We start from the raw sequence: 20,734 nt of genomic DNA on the forward strand, positions 1-20,734 counted from the left end.
AAAGTAACAATGATTCAAAATACGTTATGTTTAATTCAAAATACATTTATGTTTATATTTAATTATCTTCAAAGTAACAATGATCACTATTTTATTTTTATTTTAATTTTCATTTATTTTTGTTGATGGGCTCTATTTTTATTAAGATATAATTTATTATTTTTACAAAGTATCAAACGAAATAGAAGCTTTATCCACCTTAAAAATATTCGATTTTTTTTACTAAAATCAGTATTATTGTTTTATTTAAATGTTTAATTTTGATATATATTTATAAATACATTCTTAAATTTTATTATACTATATTATATTTGTATGACTTTTTACAAATAATATGTAAAAAGATATGATTATTTTATAATAATTCTCATATCTCATATACATAGGTAGTTAAATAAATTAGCAATTGAACCAGTTGAACTATTGGTTCAACTAGTAAACTGTTAACTTGAAGCTTTATCGGGTCGATGTCCATAACATTGCAAATCGGTGTATTAGACAGATAATTTGACGCTACAAATTGACATAACAGCGCATCAGACTCTATCAAAACGACTCCTTTGTTTTAATTGTAAAAAAAATTGAATTGTTACGAAATTATCCAGAGACCAATAGCCGTAGTTTGAGGTGGATTCAGAATTTTTGTCAGAAAACAAAAATAGTTAATTGGACTTAAACTCATTAACTAATTGTGAAAATTTTTATTAATATTCAAAAAACATTAAATTTCAGAAACTATCCAGATTTTTGTGTTTTTTCGAAATCTACCCAAACCACAATTTTTTTTTGCAGTTTTAGATAGAGTTATCGCAAACAAATTTACAGTTTTGGAAAAATTTTGCGGTTTGAAAATAGAAATTGTAAAACCTCAAATTTTTTTTTGCGGTTATTCATTTTTAATTTTTTTAATTAAATAGAAATATTTATAATTTATTTATCTTTTGTATTAAAATATTAGAATTTTTATATATTTCTTTAAAAATAGATGAAATATTATATAATTTGATTTATTAGAAAGACTATCACAAATAACCCGAATGAACATTTTTCATGCCAGATTTTTTTGCGTGTCACCGCCCAAATCGAGTATAATAGCCTGCCACATATATTTATTAAAATATATACGTAAGGCAGTAAATCTTTATATGCATTACCAATAACATCATTTCATATTAACAATATCCCAATATTTCATATAAAATTTATCTGATAGAATACAACAAACCATATTTTAGAAATGCCTCCTGCATCTTGTCAATTTCAACAACCCAACTCCCCAATTTTATGTGGTTATGCTGTCAGATGCAATTCAGAACTGTCTCTCTGTATCCGTGTAATAAACCAAAAAATAACCCAAAAGGTGGGGGTGAGAAATAATATAAATATTATCTCGCAGTGCGAATTTGCTACAATTAGGCCACTGGATTTGCAATCAATCCATATCCAGAATGAAATCCTCTCAACTTGATATTAATAGTTCATTTATATATATTAAATGAATGCATATGCTCAATCACAATATTCAATTAAATCTCAACTTATAGAATTTCAAATGAAGCTCAACATAGATATATTTGGTTTAAACTTAGATTATAAGGTATGGTAACACAAACAAATGACCCACCAACTTATCACACAGGTGGCCAATCTAAACCCATACCTGCCAGTACTCAGTACTCTCCGCTCACCCTCATATGATGTGTTTAGACTTATACCGTTTATTAAAGTCTGGTTCACAATCAGATAATATTTTGTATGAAATATTGGGATGTGGTTAATATGAAATGGTATTATTGGTAATGCATATAAAGATCCACTGTCTTACGTATTTGTTTTAATAAATATACGTGGCATGCTGTTATACTCGATTTGAGGTGTGTGACAGTTAAAATGGTATTAGAGTATGGATATGCAGTGCCAATAACCCATTTGATGTCTAGAGAACGTCATTGAGATCAGATCGAGTCATTATAATCGCTCATGAATTTTTGTTCTTGTTTATTAACGTCATTTATTAACTGACATGAAAAAGTGAGTTACAGACTTGAAGAACATATATTTAAGAGCTAAATTGAGATTAGTTAAATATATAAAAAAAATAATACAGTTTTTTTATAATCATTTAGCTCTTAAATATATGATCTTAAATATTTCTTTTTATAAAGTTTTTTTTCTATAAACTTGAAAACAGTCAAACACCCTGATTCTACTGATCCAAACGATCTTACTGTGACACTTACAAGTAGTTGAGTATATATGATCCTCTCCATTTTTTAACTATAAACCGAGCCTCTTAGAAATGTATTTGAAAGAATTTCTAATTTGTTTAAGCAAAAGGCAGAACTAGAAAATCTCAATAGAAAAGTCAAAAATTAGAATATATAAATTGTGATTAGTGGGAATTAAATCCAAACTCTTCACAATTAGTAGTACATAAGTTCTTATGATCACTAGACTACAAATGAATATATGATAATTTATGAGGGGACTAGAATATATAAAATGTTTCAAAAATATTAAATTAAATTAAATTTTATAAAATTATAAAAGTTTTTTAGTCACCTTTTAAATAACTTTAGATCCGCCTCCGTTTCTAAGCACCTATATATGTTGCTTTGCAACCGATCGTATACTAATGTTTGGATGAATTAAATGCTCTCCAAACAATTTCCTAAATGCCTCCGAACTATTCATGTCCAATCTTTCAAAATTTTGTTTGCTATATTTTAAACTACTATTAATGAATCTTTTAAATCTAAAACCTAATTAGTTCAACCTGTAACTATTTTTTCTCTCAATTTGTCTCCAAGCTAAAAAAAGAAAGTTTTCTTTTATCCATTTTTTTTTCTTTAAATTATTCTTATCAATTTTTCTAATGATCTGTGATGAAGTTTGTGAATCTAAAACTACGAACACCTTCTATTTGATTTTTTTTTTCAAATAAGATCTATAATAAAATATTTTTGAGTTATATTCGTGTCGATATTTTTTTTTAAGTAAAAATTTCACATATATTTTAAATTTTGTTTCTCAAATCTTTAAATATCTCTCTACAACTCTTTAAAATACTTGTGTCAAGACTTTAAACCTTACAAGTAACTTATCAAAGTGCAGTCTTTATAAATAGCATATGAAGCCTTAAAACTTATGTGTGTAAGTCTTTAAACCTAGTATATCAAGTTTTATACATCACATATCTCTAAGAAAAAAAAAATACTCAAATATAACTCAAAAGATTTTCTCATGGATCTAATTTGAAAGAGAAAATCGAGTAGAAAAACAGTTGTATTTTTAGATTTACAAAATGCATCACATATTATTAGAAAAATTAATGAGAATGATGGAGGAAAAAAAATAAGTGGAGTAAATATTTTTGGTTTTTTTAAACTTGAGAACAAATTGGGAGTTGAATAGAATTACTTGGAAAATATTTCGGAGATGAAGGCTTGGAAGAGGACAAAAACTTTTCTCTTTTTTTTTTAACAATCTTTTCTCCTTTTTCATTAAGTATCTTTGTACTTCTCAGTTTAATTGGTTTTTGAGGTTTAATGTTACTTGTAAATTTTAATTCATTAATCCTAATATAATTTATCTTTAATATATATATTTTTTTGTTCTACTTCTAGTTTTTTTATCAGATATTTTTATTTATACACAGTTAAATTTTGAAGAAAAATAAATTTGTTCTTATAATTTTATTTAGAGGGCAGATGTACTCAAACGATAATTGGGTCATTTAACTCAAATTTATTTTATAAGTTCATGTTTTATGACAAATTGTGAAAGATGAAAGGGGAGGTAACACAGTTAGCTAGGAAAAAAAAAAATCTTAAGATTGTTAGTTATTCAAAGGTCAAGAGTTCGATTTTCCCTCACGACTTTGTAGCTTTTGTGAAGGTTTTTTTTATATAAAAAATAAATTTTGAAAGATAATTCAAAATTGACTCCAATATCAGGACTACTAATATCATGCATATTCTTTTGGGATCCAACCCTCTATTTGTCCAAACAAGATCTGAGCCGTTCATTCAAGAGATCTCAGCCACTCATCAAAACTGATCTTAATCTCAGCCTTTAATAAATGAGTTTGATTTTATACATTTGTTTCATGTAGTCAAGCGTGTAGAAATCTAAATTTAATTAAAGATGTATCCATCACATGAAAAGCCGCATAGTAATTCAATAAAGTGTCCACACGTTTTCCCGTCTTTCCACGCAGTCTACGCGTTTTCCCAACCGAATAGGCACCGGATATGCTCCACACGAATAGGCACCGGATACACTCCACGCGTTTTCCCAACCGTTTAAATACGCTCCACACGAATCTCAAAACACACATAATACTGACCCCTACAGCACCCCGAATAGGCACCGGACACGCGTCACGCAAAAGTTGGGATATCTCACATGATACAGCACTCCCAATAGGCACCGGACACGTGTCACGCAAAAGTTGGGATATCTCACGAATTCGCATCCTCTGAGATATCTCATATGGTGCGTGACTTTTAAAAAATCTCAAAAGTTCAAGTACGTTCTGCACAACTCTCAAAGCTCAAATAAAACTCACTCCCATGCTATCTCCGAATAGGAACCGGACACGTCGGTCATGCAAAATATGAGATATCTCAGAGGATACGCACTCATATCTCGCAGAATAAGCAAAAGTTGGGATATCTCAGGGGATATATTCCCGGATCTTCCGTGGCCCTGTTTAATGTGGTTATTTGTGTTTCCATCTATTAACACCTCGATTGAATTTATTGATTAATACATTATTACAAAATCAAATAAATATTAATCACATCTAAAAAAAGAAATCAAAATAATATTTCAATTCCATTGCAACGCACGGACACTTAACTAGTATTTAATAACAATCACTCAATATGACCTCCATTTTACAAATAATAGATTAAAATTTGAAGTATGGTCCCCATTATTATTTTTTTTAAATAACAACTCCATTTCAGATCGAATTGATCTGAATTTTAATCTAACAGTTCTCATCTACACTGAAAAGTTGAGTTACGTCTGACTTTAAGAGGATCCTCCAAATGCGAATTTTTATTAGAAACCATAAATAAAGAAATAATTTGTACCAAACCAACTTGATTACTTTATTTTTTACAAAAAAATGTAAGAACTGAGATGTCATTTCGGTCCCTTTTTTTTGGACCAAATTGTCATTTTAGTATGATCCATTTTCATAGATTTTGAGAAAAAAAAATACACTGAAAAATTGTGAAAATATTTAGGACAGAATTGTCATTTTGATAAAAAAAATTAAAAATTCGGGACTGAAATGACATTTCAATTCTTATGACTTTTGTAAAAAAAAAATAATCATGTTGGTTTGATAATTTTTTTTTTTAATTATGGTTTATAAAAAAAAGGGAGCTGATAATTGTCTCCGCAAGCTCATCCCCACAATATCCCCGCACATACTGCCAAAAACAATCATGGGGGGACCAGTAAATAAAATAATAATCATTAAATATTTATTATGAAGAATAAAAGTATTTACCACTGGTTGTAGCAGTATTAACTACTATTCGATGAACTATATTTCTAAAGGGCCATGATAATTGCCCCTCCCCCCCCCCCCCCCCCCCCCACTCTTATCCTCCCATTATCCCCCCAATTTTATTTGTTCAATCTCGTCCACATTTCTCATGATCTATAAGGAATTTTGCGAATCTAAAACCGCGAACGTCTTCTACGCAATTTTATCTTTCAAATGAGATCCATGATGACATACTTTCGAGCTCGTCGTCACACAAGTATTAATATCAAGTATTATAAGTATTTATACATATGCATTGAAGTATTTATATCTATGTGGTCAACTATTTTTGTTAGAGAAAGGTTGACGCATGGATGATTGGGGAAGGTTGATGCGGAGATGCGGGGTCCACGATTGGGGAAGATAAATACTTACAAGCATAGGTATAAATACTTGCACGATGAGGTATAAATACTTGTGTGGCGATGAGCCCGAAAGTATGTTATCATGAATCTAATTTGAAAGATAAAATTGCGTAGAATACGTTCGTGGTTTTAGATTCTCAAAATTCCTCATAAATCGTGAGAAATGTGGACGACATTGAAAAAAAAAACCACCTAAAAAATGTATATGATTTTTCTCCCTATGTAGTTTGAGTGGTCTCCCATATAATCATATCAAGTTAGACATGTAAGTATTAATATCTTAGTTTGCAAGTATTAATTAATTATCTTTCAAGTATTTTATACCTATGAATTTAATTAAACTTGGAATAGCACATTGTTTTGAATAAATTTAATTAAACTAGTTAGTTAAGTTAGTTTATAGAAGTTAAACACGATTGGGGAAGATAAATACTTACAAGTATAGGTATAAATACTTGCACGATGAAGTATAAATACTTGTGTGATGATGAGCCCGAAAATATGTCATCATAGATCTCATTTGAAAGATAAAATTGCGTAGAATACGTTCGTGGTTTTAGATTCACAAAATTCCTCATAGATCGTGAGAAATGTGGACGACATTGAAAAAAGAAAAAAAAATACACCTTTAAAAACGTGTATGGAGGGTTTAAGAAAGGAAACTGATATGAGTACCCGCGCTACAGTACCCACACCTAAACTGCCATAACTGTTTGTGGGGACCAAACTGCCATAACTGCACTTCAGATCTGTAACTTTTTTTTTAATATTAATAGTCAAATTTTAAAGTATGTAGTCCAAAGAACACAAGTATTTATATATATATAGTAAACAATGTAAATGATAAATTAATTATTTTTAAATAATCGTACCCGCACTTTTTTTTGAAATTTATGATGTCGTACCGGCACCTAAACTGCCATAATTACTTGTGGGGACCGCAACTGTTCTAGATCTGTAACTTTATTTTAAAATATTAATATTCCAAACTTGAAGTATATAGTTCAAAGAACACAAGTATTTATATCTATATAGTAAACAATGTAAATGATAAATTAATTATTTTTAAATAATCGTACCCGCACCTTTTTTTGAAATTTCTGACGTCGTACTCGCACCTAAACTGCCATAATTACGTGTGGGGACTGCAATCGTTTCAGATCTATAACTTTTTTTTTAATATTAATAGTCAAATTTTGAAACATATAGTTTAAAGAACACAAGTATTTATATCTATATAGTAAACAATGTTGTAATTTTTACATAACTGCTTGTGGGGATCTAAACTGCCATAATGTTGTAATTAGATCCCTCCTCTTTTTACATATGACACTAAAAATATTAATATCTAAGTATTGAAAATATTTATATCTATGCACTGAAGTATTTATTTTTATGAGGTCAACTATTTTTGTTAGAGAAATATTGACGCAGAATTAGTGCCGAGGCTTTGAAAGGGTGCTGCTGGAATTTTAGAATAATAATTAGTTGAGACTATATAAGATCTTTTAAGAATAATAATTAGTGGACACAATATAATTAGTGGGGACCATAATACATTATTCCTCTAAATGCTGGTACTGTAGTGCGGATACTGTAGTGCGGGTACATAAATGATTATTCTTTAAGAAATGGGGGATGATGGAAGATGAGAGTGGAGGAATTCATATAATTATTCATAAAAAAAAAATTCTCCAAATGCTCCTTCAATATTTCCGTGCATTCCACTCCTGCATTCTAATTCTCCGAATGGTGACTGGTGGTTTCCAGTGACTTACAAATGGAGAGAACAAAAATTCATATCGGTGCTCCATATATATAAATATTCTACAAGTACGAAGCCACTTGTTCTAATCTATTGTACAAAACGATTGGGAAGCCACCCACCTAAAAGGTATCAATTCTCAATTATCCATGAAAAAGCGCAAGTGATCGATCTACATTTGGTTAAAGTGCAGAGATTATGGGGATGAAGAAGAAAACCTTCATGGCCGCAGCCTTTTATCTTCTCTGCTTCCTCTCCTTGCTTGTCGAGGGATTCGACCGAAGCGACTTCCCTGATTCCTTCCTCTTTGGCACTGCCACCTCTTCTTATCAGGTTCTCTCTCCCTCTCTCCTCTCTTTCTTTTTGAAAAGATTGCAAGAATCATAAGCAACATATAAGATCATATAGGTAGAGCCACATAACATCCATGCGTTTCGCCCTAACAGAGCAATTGCATCACTTAAAAGAAAAAATACAGAGCAATTACCAATTGCATTTCAAATTTCCAATATTTGCTACTAAGACCAAAAATGGAGTTAGGCAATTATATGATTATCCACATTTGGTATTAAGAAGAAGAGCATCTAATTAAATAAAAAAAACGAGAAAAGGTTCTTATCCATCATGTTTTGTCCACCATCTGTCCACAAACATTATCCACTCTCAATTTAACTGTCTATAACTATCTTCGCTCCCCACCGTTAGACCACCTTCTAACGGGCTCGCATGCCTATTTAAACCTCTCCTTCCCCGATCGTTTATTTTCAATTTTTGAAACGATGAGATCAGATCGAGTCTCTCATCTACCTTTAGCTCTCCGATCAAACTCGCGCTACTACAGTTTCCTCCTCTCCCTCTCCCTCCTCTCCCTCTCTCTCTTTCTTTTCTCCTTGCTCTCCGATCAGATATGGTCCGGATCTATTATTACTTTCTTCCCTAATCCTAAGAAGTGCTTCAAGTACAAGATGCTTACCCTAGTGCCTATAATATAATATTTAGCATACGGCTTGATATTGACATATATATAATATAATATTTAGCATACGGCTTGATATTGACATATAATATAATATTTAGCATGTCTTTATTACTTGATATTGATATGTACAAAAAATATTTGGGTAATTATAATATCTCCCTCTTATCCATCCCTCATTCATCTTCCAACTAACTAACTTTCTATTTTAACTATAACTAACATTTCTAACAACCTTTTATTTCTTTCCTCTTTCCCTCTTCTTCTTCCACATCCATCTTCCTTTTCCACATCCATCTTTTTCTCCCACCTCCCTCTTCCACCTCCACCTCCGCCTCCCTCTCCCACCTATGCCTCCGCCTTTCTCTCCCACCTCTGCCTCTACCTCCCTCTCCCACCTCCGTCTCCGCCTCCGTTTTTCCATCGATAAGCTCTCTCCATCTCCCATCTCGAAATAGTAAATACGATAAGCTCCCTCCCTCTCGTACCTCCACTTCTGCCTCCGCCTCTATTTTTTCCATCTATGCCTGCAGCTCCTGCTCCAACGGACGTTCTGTCGGAGATCATCGGTCACTCCATCTCAATCAAGTACGCCTCTGCCGGGATTGAATACTTCAACATGTATGAATGAATACTTCAACGTGTATGAATGAATACTTCAACGTGTATGAATGAATACTTGAGCACGCCTGTGCCGGGTCAAATCCACCACTGTCGACCGTATCAAAAAAATTTTGTATCTGTGGATGCAATTAATCCCTTTCATGTCTATGTTTTGTTTCCTCATAAAGTATAGAGTTATTTGCAAAGAAGAAAGCTTTATTAATGATGAATTAAGCCGCTGTGTACTAAGAAATGATATAAAAAATTTTTGTAAAAAAATAGAGGTATACGAATGAATATTTCAATGTGTATGAATGAATACTTAATATCTTAAGTATGAATATTTGCATGACAAGATATGAATACTTGTGCAACGGATAACTCGAAAGTATGTCATCATGTATCTCATTTGAAAGATAAAAATTGTGTAGAAAACATTCGTGATTTTAGATTTGCAAAATTCCTCACAAATTAATCGTCAGAAATATTGTTTAAATTAAACAAAGAAGAAAAAATCATCTCTAAAAACGTGTAAAAGATGGATGAGTGATGTGTCCAGTTTTTGTATTTATATTTGCACGACGAGGATGAATACTTTCAAGATGAGATATGAATATTTGCGTGATGAGATATGAATATTTGTGCAACGGACAACTCGAAAGTATGTCATCATGAATCTCATTTAAAAGATAAAATTGTGTAAAAAACATTTGTGGTTTTAAATTTGCAAAATTCCTCACAGATCGTCAGAAATATTGGTTAGATTGAACGGAGAAAAAGAAATCACCTCTAAAAACGTGTAAAAGATGGATGAGTGATGTGTTAAGTTTATATATTTGTACTTGCACAATGAGGATGAATGCTTTCTCGATGATGATGAATACTTGTGCAACGGACAACTCGAAAGTATGTAATCATGGATCTCATTTGAAAGATAAAATTATATAGAAAACATTCGTGGTTTTAGATTTGCAAAATTTCTCACTGATCGTTAGAAATATTGATTACATTGAACGGAGAAAAAAAACCACCTCTAAAAACGTGTCCAGTTTTTTTTTAAATACTTGATATCTTAGATATGAATACTTGACGTGTTATAGATAAATACTTAATGCATTATAGATAAATACTTGCGCGCGCCAGTTGTAAAATCTTTCAAATATTAGATGGTCCCCAAATAGTAAGTGCCCCTAGGTAGTTAGTAGTTATTCAAATAATTAATGACTGGGGGATAAATGAGAGATTGTTGCGGGGGGAATAGCTAGGTGCTCCCAAAATGTTTAGCATGCTTTATGACTTGATATTGACATATACAAAAATATTTAGCGTGATCTTGTAAGCATTTCTATCAAGGGCACGGGTATAGAAACATATCCAATATTAATTTAAATTATATAAAAAAAAATATGACATGAAACATTCACGGATGTTATCTGATAAGTTCCAATAATGTTCGCAGGAGCATGTCCGAAATTTTTATTTATACCCTTTTAAAAAAAATAAATAAATCAAAACACTTTCAAAATAGGAGAATTCAACATTTAAGTGAATCGCTAAGCCAATCTGCAGTCTATTTATGAGAGGTCCCAGATTGGCTTAGAGTTCTCTTAAAACTATAATATATTCAATATTACAATGTATTTTTTGGACTTTTGGGAGCCGCTAATCCAATATGCACCATTCCCATAAATGAGTTGCAGATTAACTTGGCGATTCAGGTAAACGTGGAATTCTCCTATTTTGGGGGTGTTTTTTTTTTTTTTTTAAATGCTATTAGGGAGCTTGTGCTGCCATTCCCAAGATTTGTCTCTAGCTAAAAGTAGTTATTTAGTCCAAGTTTATTCTTAAATATTGTTGTGGACTATAGTACTGAAGTGGTATAATAAAAGACCTAAACATAGGTGAATATAATATTTCTGTTTAGATTCTGACCATCTGATCATAATCTGCACGAATATTAAAGAGGCCTCGTGCATTTCATCTGGACATAATTGGTCCGAATCTTGAACAGATGGTCCAGATTTCCGAATTTTTTATTAATAGAAAATAAATAAATAAAATATCGAAATAGGGGATAGCTTTTGATTTTTGTCGAAAAATAAGTAGACCAGGTCCGTTTACTTCGTCCAGCGGACGGGACTAATTATACCGTCCAACTTAATTTAATTAACAATCAAATTAATTAAACTCAGCGGAGAGAAAAGAAAAAAAAAATCCGAACGGTATAATCCAACCCGCCTGGGGTTTAAAAAAAAAAATGAGACGGTATGGTTAAACCCGTCCGGACTCCGGGGTAAGAAAAAAAAATGCGGTTAAGGCATATCCAAATAATAATCTGCGACAACAAATACTTTTTAAGTACCATTTAATTTATACATTAATTTAATTAGCCTGGTGCCGATTTCAACTTATGTAACAGCTGCACTTCGTTTGGAGACATTCATTATATTGACTTTGTGGTTAGTCAATCCTTGATTTATAACCAGATGACCTTATTACCTTGATTAATGGATCATTTATAATATATTTTATTTTTACTTGTATGGTAACAAGTCAAGCATCAATAGTTTTATAATACACGGTTTATATATGCTTAATTAACAAATGCATTCAGATATATATATACCAGTGCAAATCTTTGTTTATGTACTATTTAAGTATGTACATTCAAAGGCTGTTAGTGTCGGCTGATTAATCGGTGACGGTGGCCAAACCGTCACGCATATCTTTAACGGAGGCATGTTTGCGGTGAAAAACGTTTAATCGGCTGTTTTTCCCGATTAATCGGCCGTTTTACTGATTAATCGACCGATTATTCCCGTTTATTGCAGTTTATTCTAATTTATTTCAGTAATTTTTTTCACATTGATTTTTTTTATGTGATAGTGTGTGATAATAAGTTTTATAAATCATGTATTGCGGTTTTGTTTATGCTTGGACATACATTCAATATTTTTTGTATATGTTTTTTCTTCTTACTTACTTTAAAATTTATTAATTCTTCTTCTATTTATTTATCATATATTTTTCTTACTAATTACTGATGTAATTTTTTCAATTAGTACGACATATTCATTTATGAAACTAAGTTATTATTATAAACTAAATTTAGTGATTTTATGTTGGAATGCTTCATTTCTTTCACATAATATGTTATTAGTATTTGAAAAAAGTTTTAACTCTTGAATTTATTTTTTCATTAAATAAATGTGTTACTGACACATGTAAAGTGCTTGTGCGTTAAAAAAAAAAGTGCAATGTCATGTTATAATAATGAAATTAAGTTAAATTAAGTTAAATTAAGTTTATTTGATAAGTTTAATGAGTTAAATAAATTATTTTTAATAAATTATGATATATATAAATAAATTTAATAAAAACGTTAAATTGTCCGCATAATTCTGATTAATTGGCCACATACCAATTAATCGCTTGACGGTACTCTGTCCGTCTGACAACCGCATACCGTTATTTAAACCACTGGTGTGTGTATATATATATCTATGCTACCCTGACACTCCTAGAAGGTCACCGTACCCGTGTCCGACACGTATCCGACACCGACACTCCTCTGACACGGCCACGATACGTGTCAGGTACGCCAGCTGGCGTGTCAGATGAGCTGGCGCGTCCCTACCCTCTTGATACAGTCTCCGACACCTCGTTGAATGCGCTGATACGGTTGGACACGGTCGGGACACTTCTAATTTTTTTTTTATCTCCGCAGATTGCTCATGGAGTCCTGTCCTAAGCTTTCACAGCATATATAATTATTTTTTTCTCCTGGACCTGGTCCAATACACCCCGCCAACAAAGTAATAATTAGACTATTTTTTGCTCTGGGCGTGATTCGAACCCAAGCTTTCCTGTTAAGAGCCAAAATACTTTCTCACTGTAATAGACTATGTTATGTGTTACATTATAGTAGGTATGGTATTTAATTCATACTTGAGTAAGTCTTTGTACAAGTTTAGTTTAAATTTAATATTAATCTAAATATCATAATTAAAATAGAAAAATAATATATATAATAGCCGTGTCGTATCCTCTATTTTTGAGAATTGCCGTATCGCCGTACCCGTGTCGTGTCCGACACGATACCCGTACCCGTATCCATGCAACATAGATATATATATATATATGAGGAGGGTTCAAATGCACCCAAATTTTTGTGCACCCAAATGTACTCTATCTTTCAAATCCTTTTTCTCCGTTTTCAAAGTCCGAATAGTCAATCCGAACCGTTAGATGCGATCTATATATTAAGATGTGCTTGGAGACCAAATTTTACATTTTTTTGGAATTTTTTTACTATTTATTAAACACTTTGAAAATCGCTGATCCAATGGTCCAGAAAATGTAAAATCAGCGATTTTCAAAGTGGCTTAATAAATAGTAAAAAAATTCCAAAAAATGTAAAATTTGGTCTCCAACCACATCTTAATATATAGATCGCATCTAACGGTTCGGATTGACTATTCGGACTTTGAAAATGGAGAAAAAGAATTTGAAAGATAGGATGCATTTGAGTGCACAAAAATTTGGATGCATTTGAACCCTCCTCTATATATATATATATATATATATATATTGACTTGATCTAATGCTGCACCAGTATGCTTCTGATAACGAGGAATGGCGTGCTCCTTTTTTTAAAAAGAAAAATTCATTTTGGCATCTTTCATTTCAAGTGCACTACTATACTATAATTATAGTATAGTTAGCTGTTGAGGATTAGTTGAACGTGTGTTTTCATTGATCCTTTTTATCCGGGTATTTTCGCTGGGGACGGGATCCCTTAATCCGTCTTTTTTTTTTTTTTACCTCAGAGCCCGGACGGGTTTAACCATATCGTTCCATATATATATATATTTTTTACTCCGAACAGGTCAGATTATACCGTCCAGTTTTTTCTTTCCTCTCCTCTGAGTTTGATTAATTTGATTATTAATTAAATTAAGTCGGACGGGATAATTAGTCCCGTCCGCTGGACGAGATAAACGAACTCGTTCTACCTATTTCTCGACAAAAATAAAAAACTATCCCCTATTTCGATATTTAAAAAATTCGGTCCAGATTTTGGTTGGTAGGTACCAAATTGTTCTCCTACATGAATAGGATAGTTTACATAATTATGTCAATTAATTCTGATAGCGAAACCTAACCACTGCCAAATACCTTCTGGCCCAGTACACGTAATATTTTGGAACCGTTAGTATTAAATATTATTAATTAATCTGTCTCAACTGTTGACATATCTAATAAATGTACTATTTAATTAAAAACTACAAATATTTCAAATAATTTTGCAAGACAATATTTTGTATATTTTAGTACAAATATACATGTGTAGTCAGCCTTTGCTTTTTTCATTCGCAGATTGAAGGTGCTTATTTGCAAGGAAACAAAGAACTAAGCAATTGGGATGTTTTGTCCCATATACCGGGTTTGTTTTTATCAATTCCAAAGAATAATTAAGTCATCAGTTGCATAAACAATGGATTAAGCAACTGTTGAATTAACAGATCAGGGTTGTAAAGAATAATTAAGCCAGTACTTGTGGAAATATCAATTCCCATGATATCTCATATATATATATATATAGGGTGATTGTTTCTATTCATCAATGAATAGCAGCAGAATAGTTCAGAGTTTTGGATCTTGCAATTTGGATCATACATTTCAACATCAGTTCCCAAAAATGGGGCCAGGATTGAAAAAAACCATTATAAGACATCAGTTGTTTCTTTTCAAGATGTGAAAAACAAGCATATAAGACCCCTCTTGTATCTACTGAAACCATAAGGTTTTTCGGTTTTGTAATAACAAGTGATTTGTAATATAAGCAACTTTTTATTTCTTTTGAATTAGGAAAAATTGACGATAGTAGCAATGGAGATATTGCGGATGACCACTACCATCTCTACATGGTGAGTTGAGAAAAAACTGAAAAGTAAAGGAACCAAAAATAATATTCTTCACAAATAATTCCAATAATTCTCAAATGTCTAACTCAGTCCTGAAATTTTGGTGCAGAATACATCTTTTTAATACACTTGTAGAATATAATGGGAAGAATATATTTTTTCGATAGTTGTTATATTTTTCATATCATTTACATAATTTCATCGATGTAATTGAAATAGAATTCGATGTTGATTTTTTATAGGATGATATCGAGTTGATGCATTCTCTTGGGGTCAATTCTTATCGATTCTCAATTTCTTGGTCCAGAATTCTTGCTGGTAAGCTAGTATTATTTTTGGCTGATTTATTTTAAATTTCTATATCTCTCTAGCAGGTAAAATAAATAGTACCAGATATTAGTTGAGAACTAAATTTTCATGGTAAATGGATAAACCTTTGATTGCCTTAAAGCATTTGACAATTGGTGCTTCAATAATTAAACTAAAAGGACACTTGAAAGATCAGGAAAAGATAAAAGAAGGGAAAAGAGTTAAACCGAGATATTCGTGAAGTGACTAAATTTGAATAACTATCAAAGTTCAGTGACTTAAGTTGAATAAATCAAGTTTGTTAACTTTTCTGAGGTGAAGTTCGTGATTCCAAGAAATTCACCCTAAAAAAGTTGAAAAACACAGATTAAATAAGGTAGCTAGGTCCACAGAGCAAAAAACCAGACACTATGCATAAAGTACAAATATGGAGGATGGCTTAATCCAGAGATTCAGTACAAATATTTTTTTTTTCTTTTTTATTTCTTTTTTTATTTTTGTTTAGTTTTATTTTATGTCGTGAACTGGATAAATTACAGAGCATGATGCATTAAGCCAATTTGTCTTTGCTTGCTTGCTTACATACTCGTAAAAATAGAGCTAATGAATAGAAACCACCAAAACAAGGCACATAAGTAATCCTTATTTCTACAAGAAAAAACACAAGTGATCACAAAAAAGAAAACAAATAAAATGTTACTCAATTTTTTTTGGTTTACAGGAAGGATTTTGGGTACTTTGCAGAAGTATGTTTCAGAGAATTTGGCGACCGAGTGAAATACTGGGCAACATTTAATGAGCCCAATGTCATGATTAAAAGGGGATATTTGGTTGGTACATATCCCCCTCTTCACTGTTCAGCACCATTTGGTGAGTGCCTCAGCGGAAATTCATCTGTGGAACCATATGTTGCTGCTCATAATGTCATACTATCACATGGAATTGCGGTTCAAATATATAAGAAAAAATATCAGGTATGTAGATGCATATTATGTAAAGTCGTGGATCTTGGTACTTTACCAGTCAGCAACTCTGATGCTTTGCATCATTGCATGAAGTTCAATGAAATTCAAGTATGCTTGATTGATTTACATAGTATTAAATCAATATCAGGTATATGTGTATTCTGATTCTGGTGCTTTACATAAAATTGATTAATGTATGTTAAATTCATAGGCAAAACAAGGTGGTAGAATTGGTATTGTAATGTCTGCAACCTGGTATGAACCGCTAAGGAACTTGACAAATGATTGGGTGGCCACTAAGCGACTTCTTGCATTTGATGTGCCATGGTAATTTGAGACAAATCATAATGATTAATTTTCATCAAAAATTTAAATTAATTAGAAAAATAATAATGTACGATATTAAACTAAAGTAAAATTCTTTTTTAATATAGTACCACAATGAACTAGGTTCACATATAGGGAACTCAAACTGCTGCATAGCTCTAATTTGAAAAACAAAAGGCTGCAGTATTGTGGTACTGCTGGTTAACTCTGTAATTACTGAAAAAGAGGAACTTATTCTATATAATTCTCTACAGCAAAGTTCATTTGATTTGTATTACTCACTACAAAGTTCGTATTGACTTACTATACTTGTTTGTTTAAGATGTTATATTTTCTATCGAACATTTTATTGGCAAATTAATTAGTTGTATATAAATGCATATATGTCCATGTCTGTATAGAATTTTTATCGCAGTTGATTTCAGAAACTTTTTACTATAGTATCAATTCAAATAGAAAATTAGATTTTGACATATGATGTTAATAAGATAGTTATACATTCGGTCATAACATTATCCTTTAAAACATGACCAACATAGAGAATATCATAATAAAATTTGAAAATTTCAAAGAACACCATATATTTGTCTGATTTTACTCTCTTACTGAGTACAGGTTTCTCGATCCAATCATTTTTGGAGATTACCCTTCAGAAATGCGGCAAATATTAGGCTCCAATCTGCCAATATTCTCATCTAAGGATAAGAAAAAACTAAGGTACAAGATGGACTTCATTGGTGTAAACCACTACACTACTCTATATGTGAGGGACTGCTTGTATTCTCCCTGCGAGGTAGCGGATTTTAATGGAAATGCCTTTACATACACTACAGGCGAGAGAAATGGCATCCCCATTGGAACCCCTGTAAGTGCAAAATGCAAATAATGTGGTTTCTCTGATTTCATCTGACAATTTTATGTTAATAGCTTCACCCAGAACCTCAGGCTCTTGATTGAAATGAAGAATTAGTTAAGGTGTGTCTGTTTGTGTAGGTGTTAATTTTTAGGTCAACAAAGTTTTAGGACCTTCTGTTGTTTTGCCAATTTGATTGAACAAGTTGAGTTGATAGTATATCAGGTCCAGTATAGTTGCATATCCTCTGAATTTGGTTGTTCTGAAATTTTGCGCATGCACACATTTTAATTAAATTTCTGTTCTGGGTATATGGGTAATTATAACACAAATATTGAGGTGTCTGGGTATATGGGTAATGAAGCCCGGCCATGCACATTTTCTTTCAAGGCAAATGGGGTGGATATTTGAAAAATTACTCTTTAGTGCCACTATCTGATCTGTTGGTCCTGCTGGAAAATTAATAATTTGAACCATACCCAGTCCATTGTGGTACTGGGTCTGTTCAGATCCAATTCATATTTGGTCGGGTTCTAGTAATCATATATAGGGGGGCCTCCTAATTCAAACTTCATATTTTTCATGTTTTTACAGACTGCAATGCCAACATTCTATGTTGTTCCTCATGGTCTAGAAATGATGGTCAATTACATCAAGGAAAGATACAACAACATGCCTATGTTTCTCACTGAAAATGGTACATCATATATATCATATTTATGACCTTTCTACTCCTTTTCAAGTCATCATGGGTCTTACAATTTTCCTAAACAAGGTTATGCACAAGGCGTAAGCAACTACACCACGGTGAAGGATTTCGTCAATGACTTGGACCGGGTGGATTATCTGAACAAGTATCTTGGAATGCTGCTTAAAACCATCCGGTAAAACATATCTCTGCACTTAATTAGTTACATTAAAGAGTTAGGGTATTGATTTTTGCTACAAATTAATTAAGTCTCTTTTCCTAATGTCAACAATCCTAATACATTTTAGTTTTTATATGTACTTTTTTATGTCATATATCTTTTTTATGTACTATGTTAGGGTTTAGGGGTTTAGGTTTCAGGGTTTGAGGTTTAGGTGTAGTTTCTACACAGCATGTTCCAAGTTAGAAAAAGGAGGAGAGTTCGTAATTGGTTTGGCGAGCGAGCGGTAAAAAAAACCTCTTTATGGAAATGAAACCCTCACAAATTGTTGCTGATTTTAGTTGGATTTCATTTCTAGCCTACCTGAACTTGTTTGGTAATAAAAGGCTTTGAATATTATTATTATTATGTTAGTTGCAACTTAATTAATTCTTGAAATTAATAAATGTGAGCCCTCTTAATATAGTGAACTTATTAGTTTACCTTTGTTTATATAGGAATGGAGCAGATGTAAGAGGCTACTTCATATGGTCCATAATGGACAACTTTGAGTGGCTCTATGGCTATACTCTCAGATTTGGGCTTTACCATGTTGACTTCACCACACAAGCAAGGACACCTAAGCTATCTGCCATGTGGTACAAAGAGTTTCTTCAAGGGTCAGATTCACTGTTGAAAGCAGATTAAATTATAGTAAAACAATTGTATGTAATTTCAAAATTACAGTTCTTTTAGATAAAAAAAAAAAAGAGGCAAATGAATTTTAAAAATTAGCTACCTCTTTTGAATAAGCCAATAAGGATTTTTTTCCATATGAGGCAAACCTTACATTAAAAAAAAGAATAATGAGATTTATAGTTGGATGCTATTTTGTAAATGGACTTGCTTGGTTTTTTTATTTTTTATTTTTTATCATCTATGTACAGTGTAATTATGAACATATGGGAAATAACATATGTACAGTGTAATTATTAACATATGGGTATATATGCCTCCTTATTTAGAATGCTTCTGTAATTAGAAATCTCAATGCTCAACACAAGTTAACAGTACAATTTTAGCACAACCCAGATTTTTCTGCATGAATATTTACTGTGTATTCTGATTTTTAAATTTTTTTTATGTTTTATAATATTATGTCTATTTTCTGAACACATATGTTCGACAATTTTGACTGAACTTGTATGTTTATACAGTTGACAAATGTTGGAAAATATTTCCAAGTACAGAAATAAATAGACTAAATACAGGCACCAAACGAATACATTCAGACTGATTAATCCATCCGACTCTTACTTTTACGGACAATTCATCATTATTAATAGAATATATATAAGAGATAATAATATAGTTCGTACAAAATATAATAAAATTTACAACACTAAACATTAATTATACGAACTAACATTTGTGAATGATCAACCATCATTATTTATAATTATTCAAACAAAAATCTAGCTTTTTAAATTTCTATATTCATAAAAGATTCATATTCCAATTCGAACTAACAACATAGATTATTGTCTTTTGTTACTAAATTAAAGGCTAGTTCTCTCATATTTTAAATTATACACTAGTGGAAAATGTACAAGTAGTATCGCCTCATTAGTGAACGGGTTGATCACTTTCAACTAGCTTCATTTGCGAGAACTTGGGAGAGGAGATGGAGAGCGCATGGACTACTGTTAGCCGACGGAAAGGAAACCCTACCACCTCCCAGCAACCAGCGTCGATTAACCTCTACACCCAATATAACAACATGCCACTGTTCTCCCAAGTAGTCACTACCCCTCTCCTTCCTCAGCAGCTCTCCAAAATCACCCCCAATCAAGCTCCCATGGCCACTCCCTCTCCTCCCCATTCACCCCCGCCGGCCAACCCAACCTACTACTTCTTGCCGCACAGCCCCACTCAGCTCTGATTTCCCCCCTCTGCTCACTTCACCGAATGGCATGGTCGTTGTTTTAGGTGCTGCCGCACGGGCCACACGGGCCACATGGGTGCCTCTTGCTGAAATCCAATGTGTTGCGGCAAGTGCTGAGGCGAAGGTCACATGAGATCAAGATGCAACACAAAAACCCTCAATCTGGCAGTCATGCCATACTGGGCCGGCAAGCCCAGGCGCCTAGCTTCTCCTCCAAAGCAAGCATCGCCTTTTGATGAGTTGCTCAAGCCATGTCAGGGGGCTATTGAAGCCTTCCCCAACAAC

The 20,734-nt window shown here is 32.3% G+C and overlaps 1 protein-coding gene across 1 annotated transcript; it reads left to right on the forward strand.

The window, feature by feature from the left end:
• Positions 1–7,828: 7,828 nt before the first annotated feature.
• On the forward strand, positions 7,829–19,509 carry LOC144561410 (beta-glucosidase 18-like). Its single transcript, XM_078310372.1, has 11 exons — positions 7,829–8,029; positions 14,655–14,721; positions 15,147–15,205; positions 15,445–15,552; positions 15,896–15,966; positions 16,233–16,485; positions 16,688–16,803; positions 17,419–17,668; positions 18,251–18,353; positions 18,432–18,540; positions 19,023–19,509. The coding sequence occupies exons 1-11, from the start codon at positions 7,895–7,897 to the stop codon at positions 19,210–19,212; spliced, it is 1,461 nt and encodes a 486-aa protein (XP_078166498.1). The 5' UTR covers positions 7,829–7,894; the 3' UTR covers positions 19,213–19,509.
• The last annotated feature ends 1,225 nt before the right edge of the window (positions 19,510–20,734 follow it).

Source organism: Carex rostrata, chromosome 11 (genome assembly GCF_964058835.1).
Source record: "Carex rostrata chromosome 11, lpCarRost1.2, whole genome shotgun sequence".
Lineage (NCBI taxonomy): Eukaryota > Viridiplantae > Streptophyta > Magnoliopsida > Poales > Cyperaceae > Carex > Carex rostrata.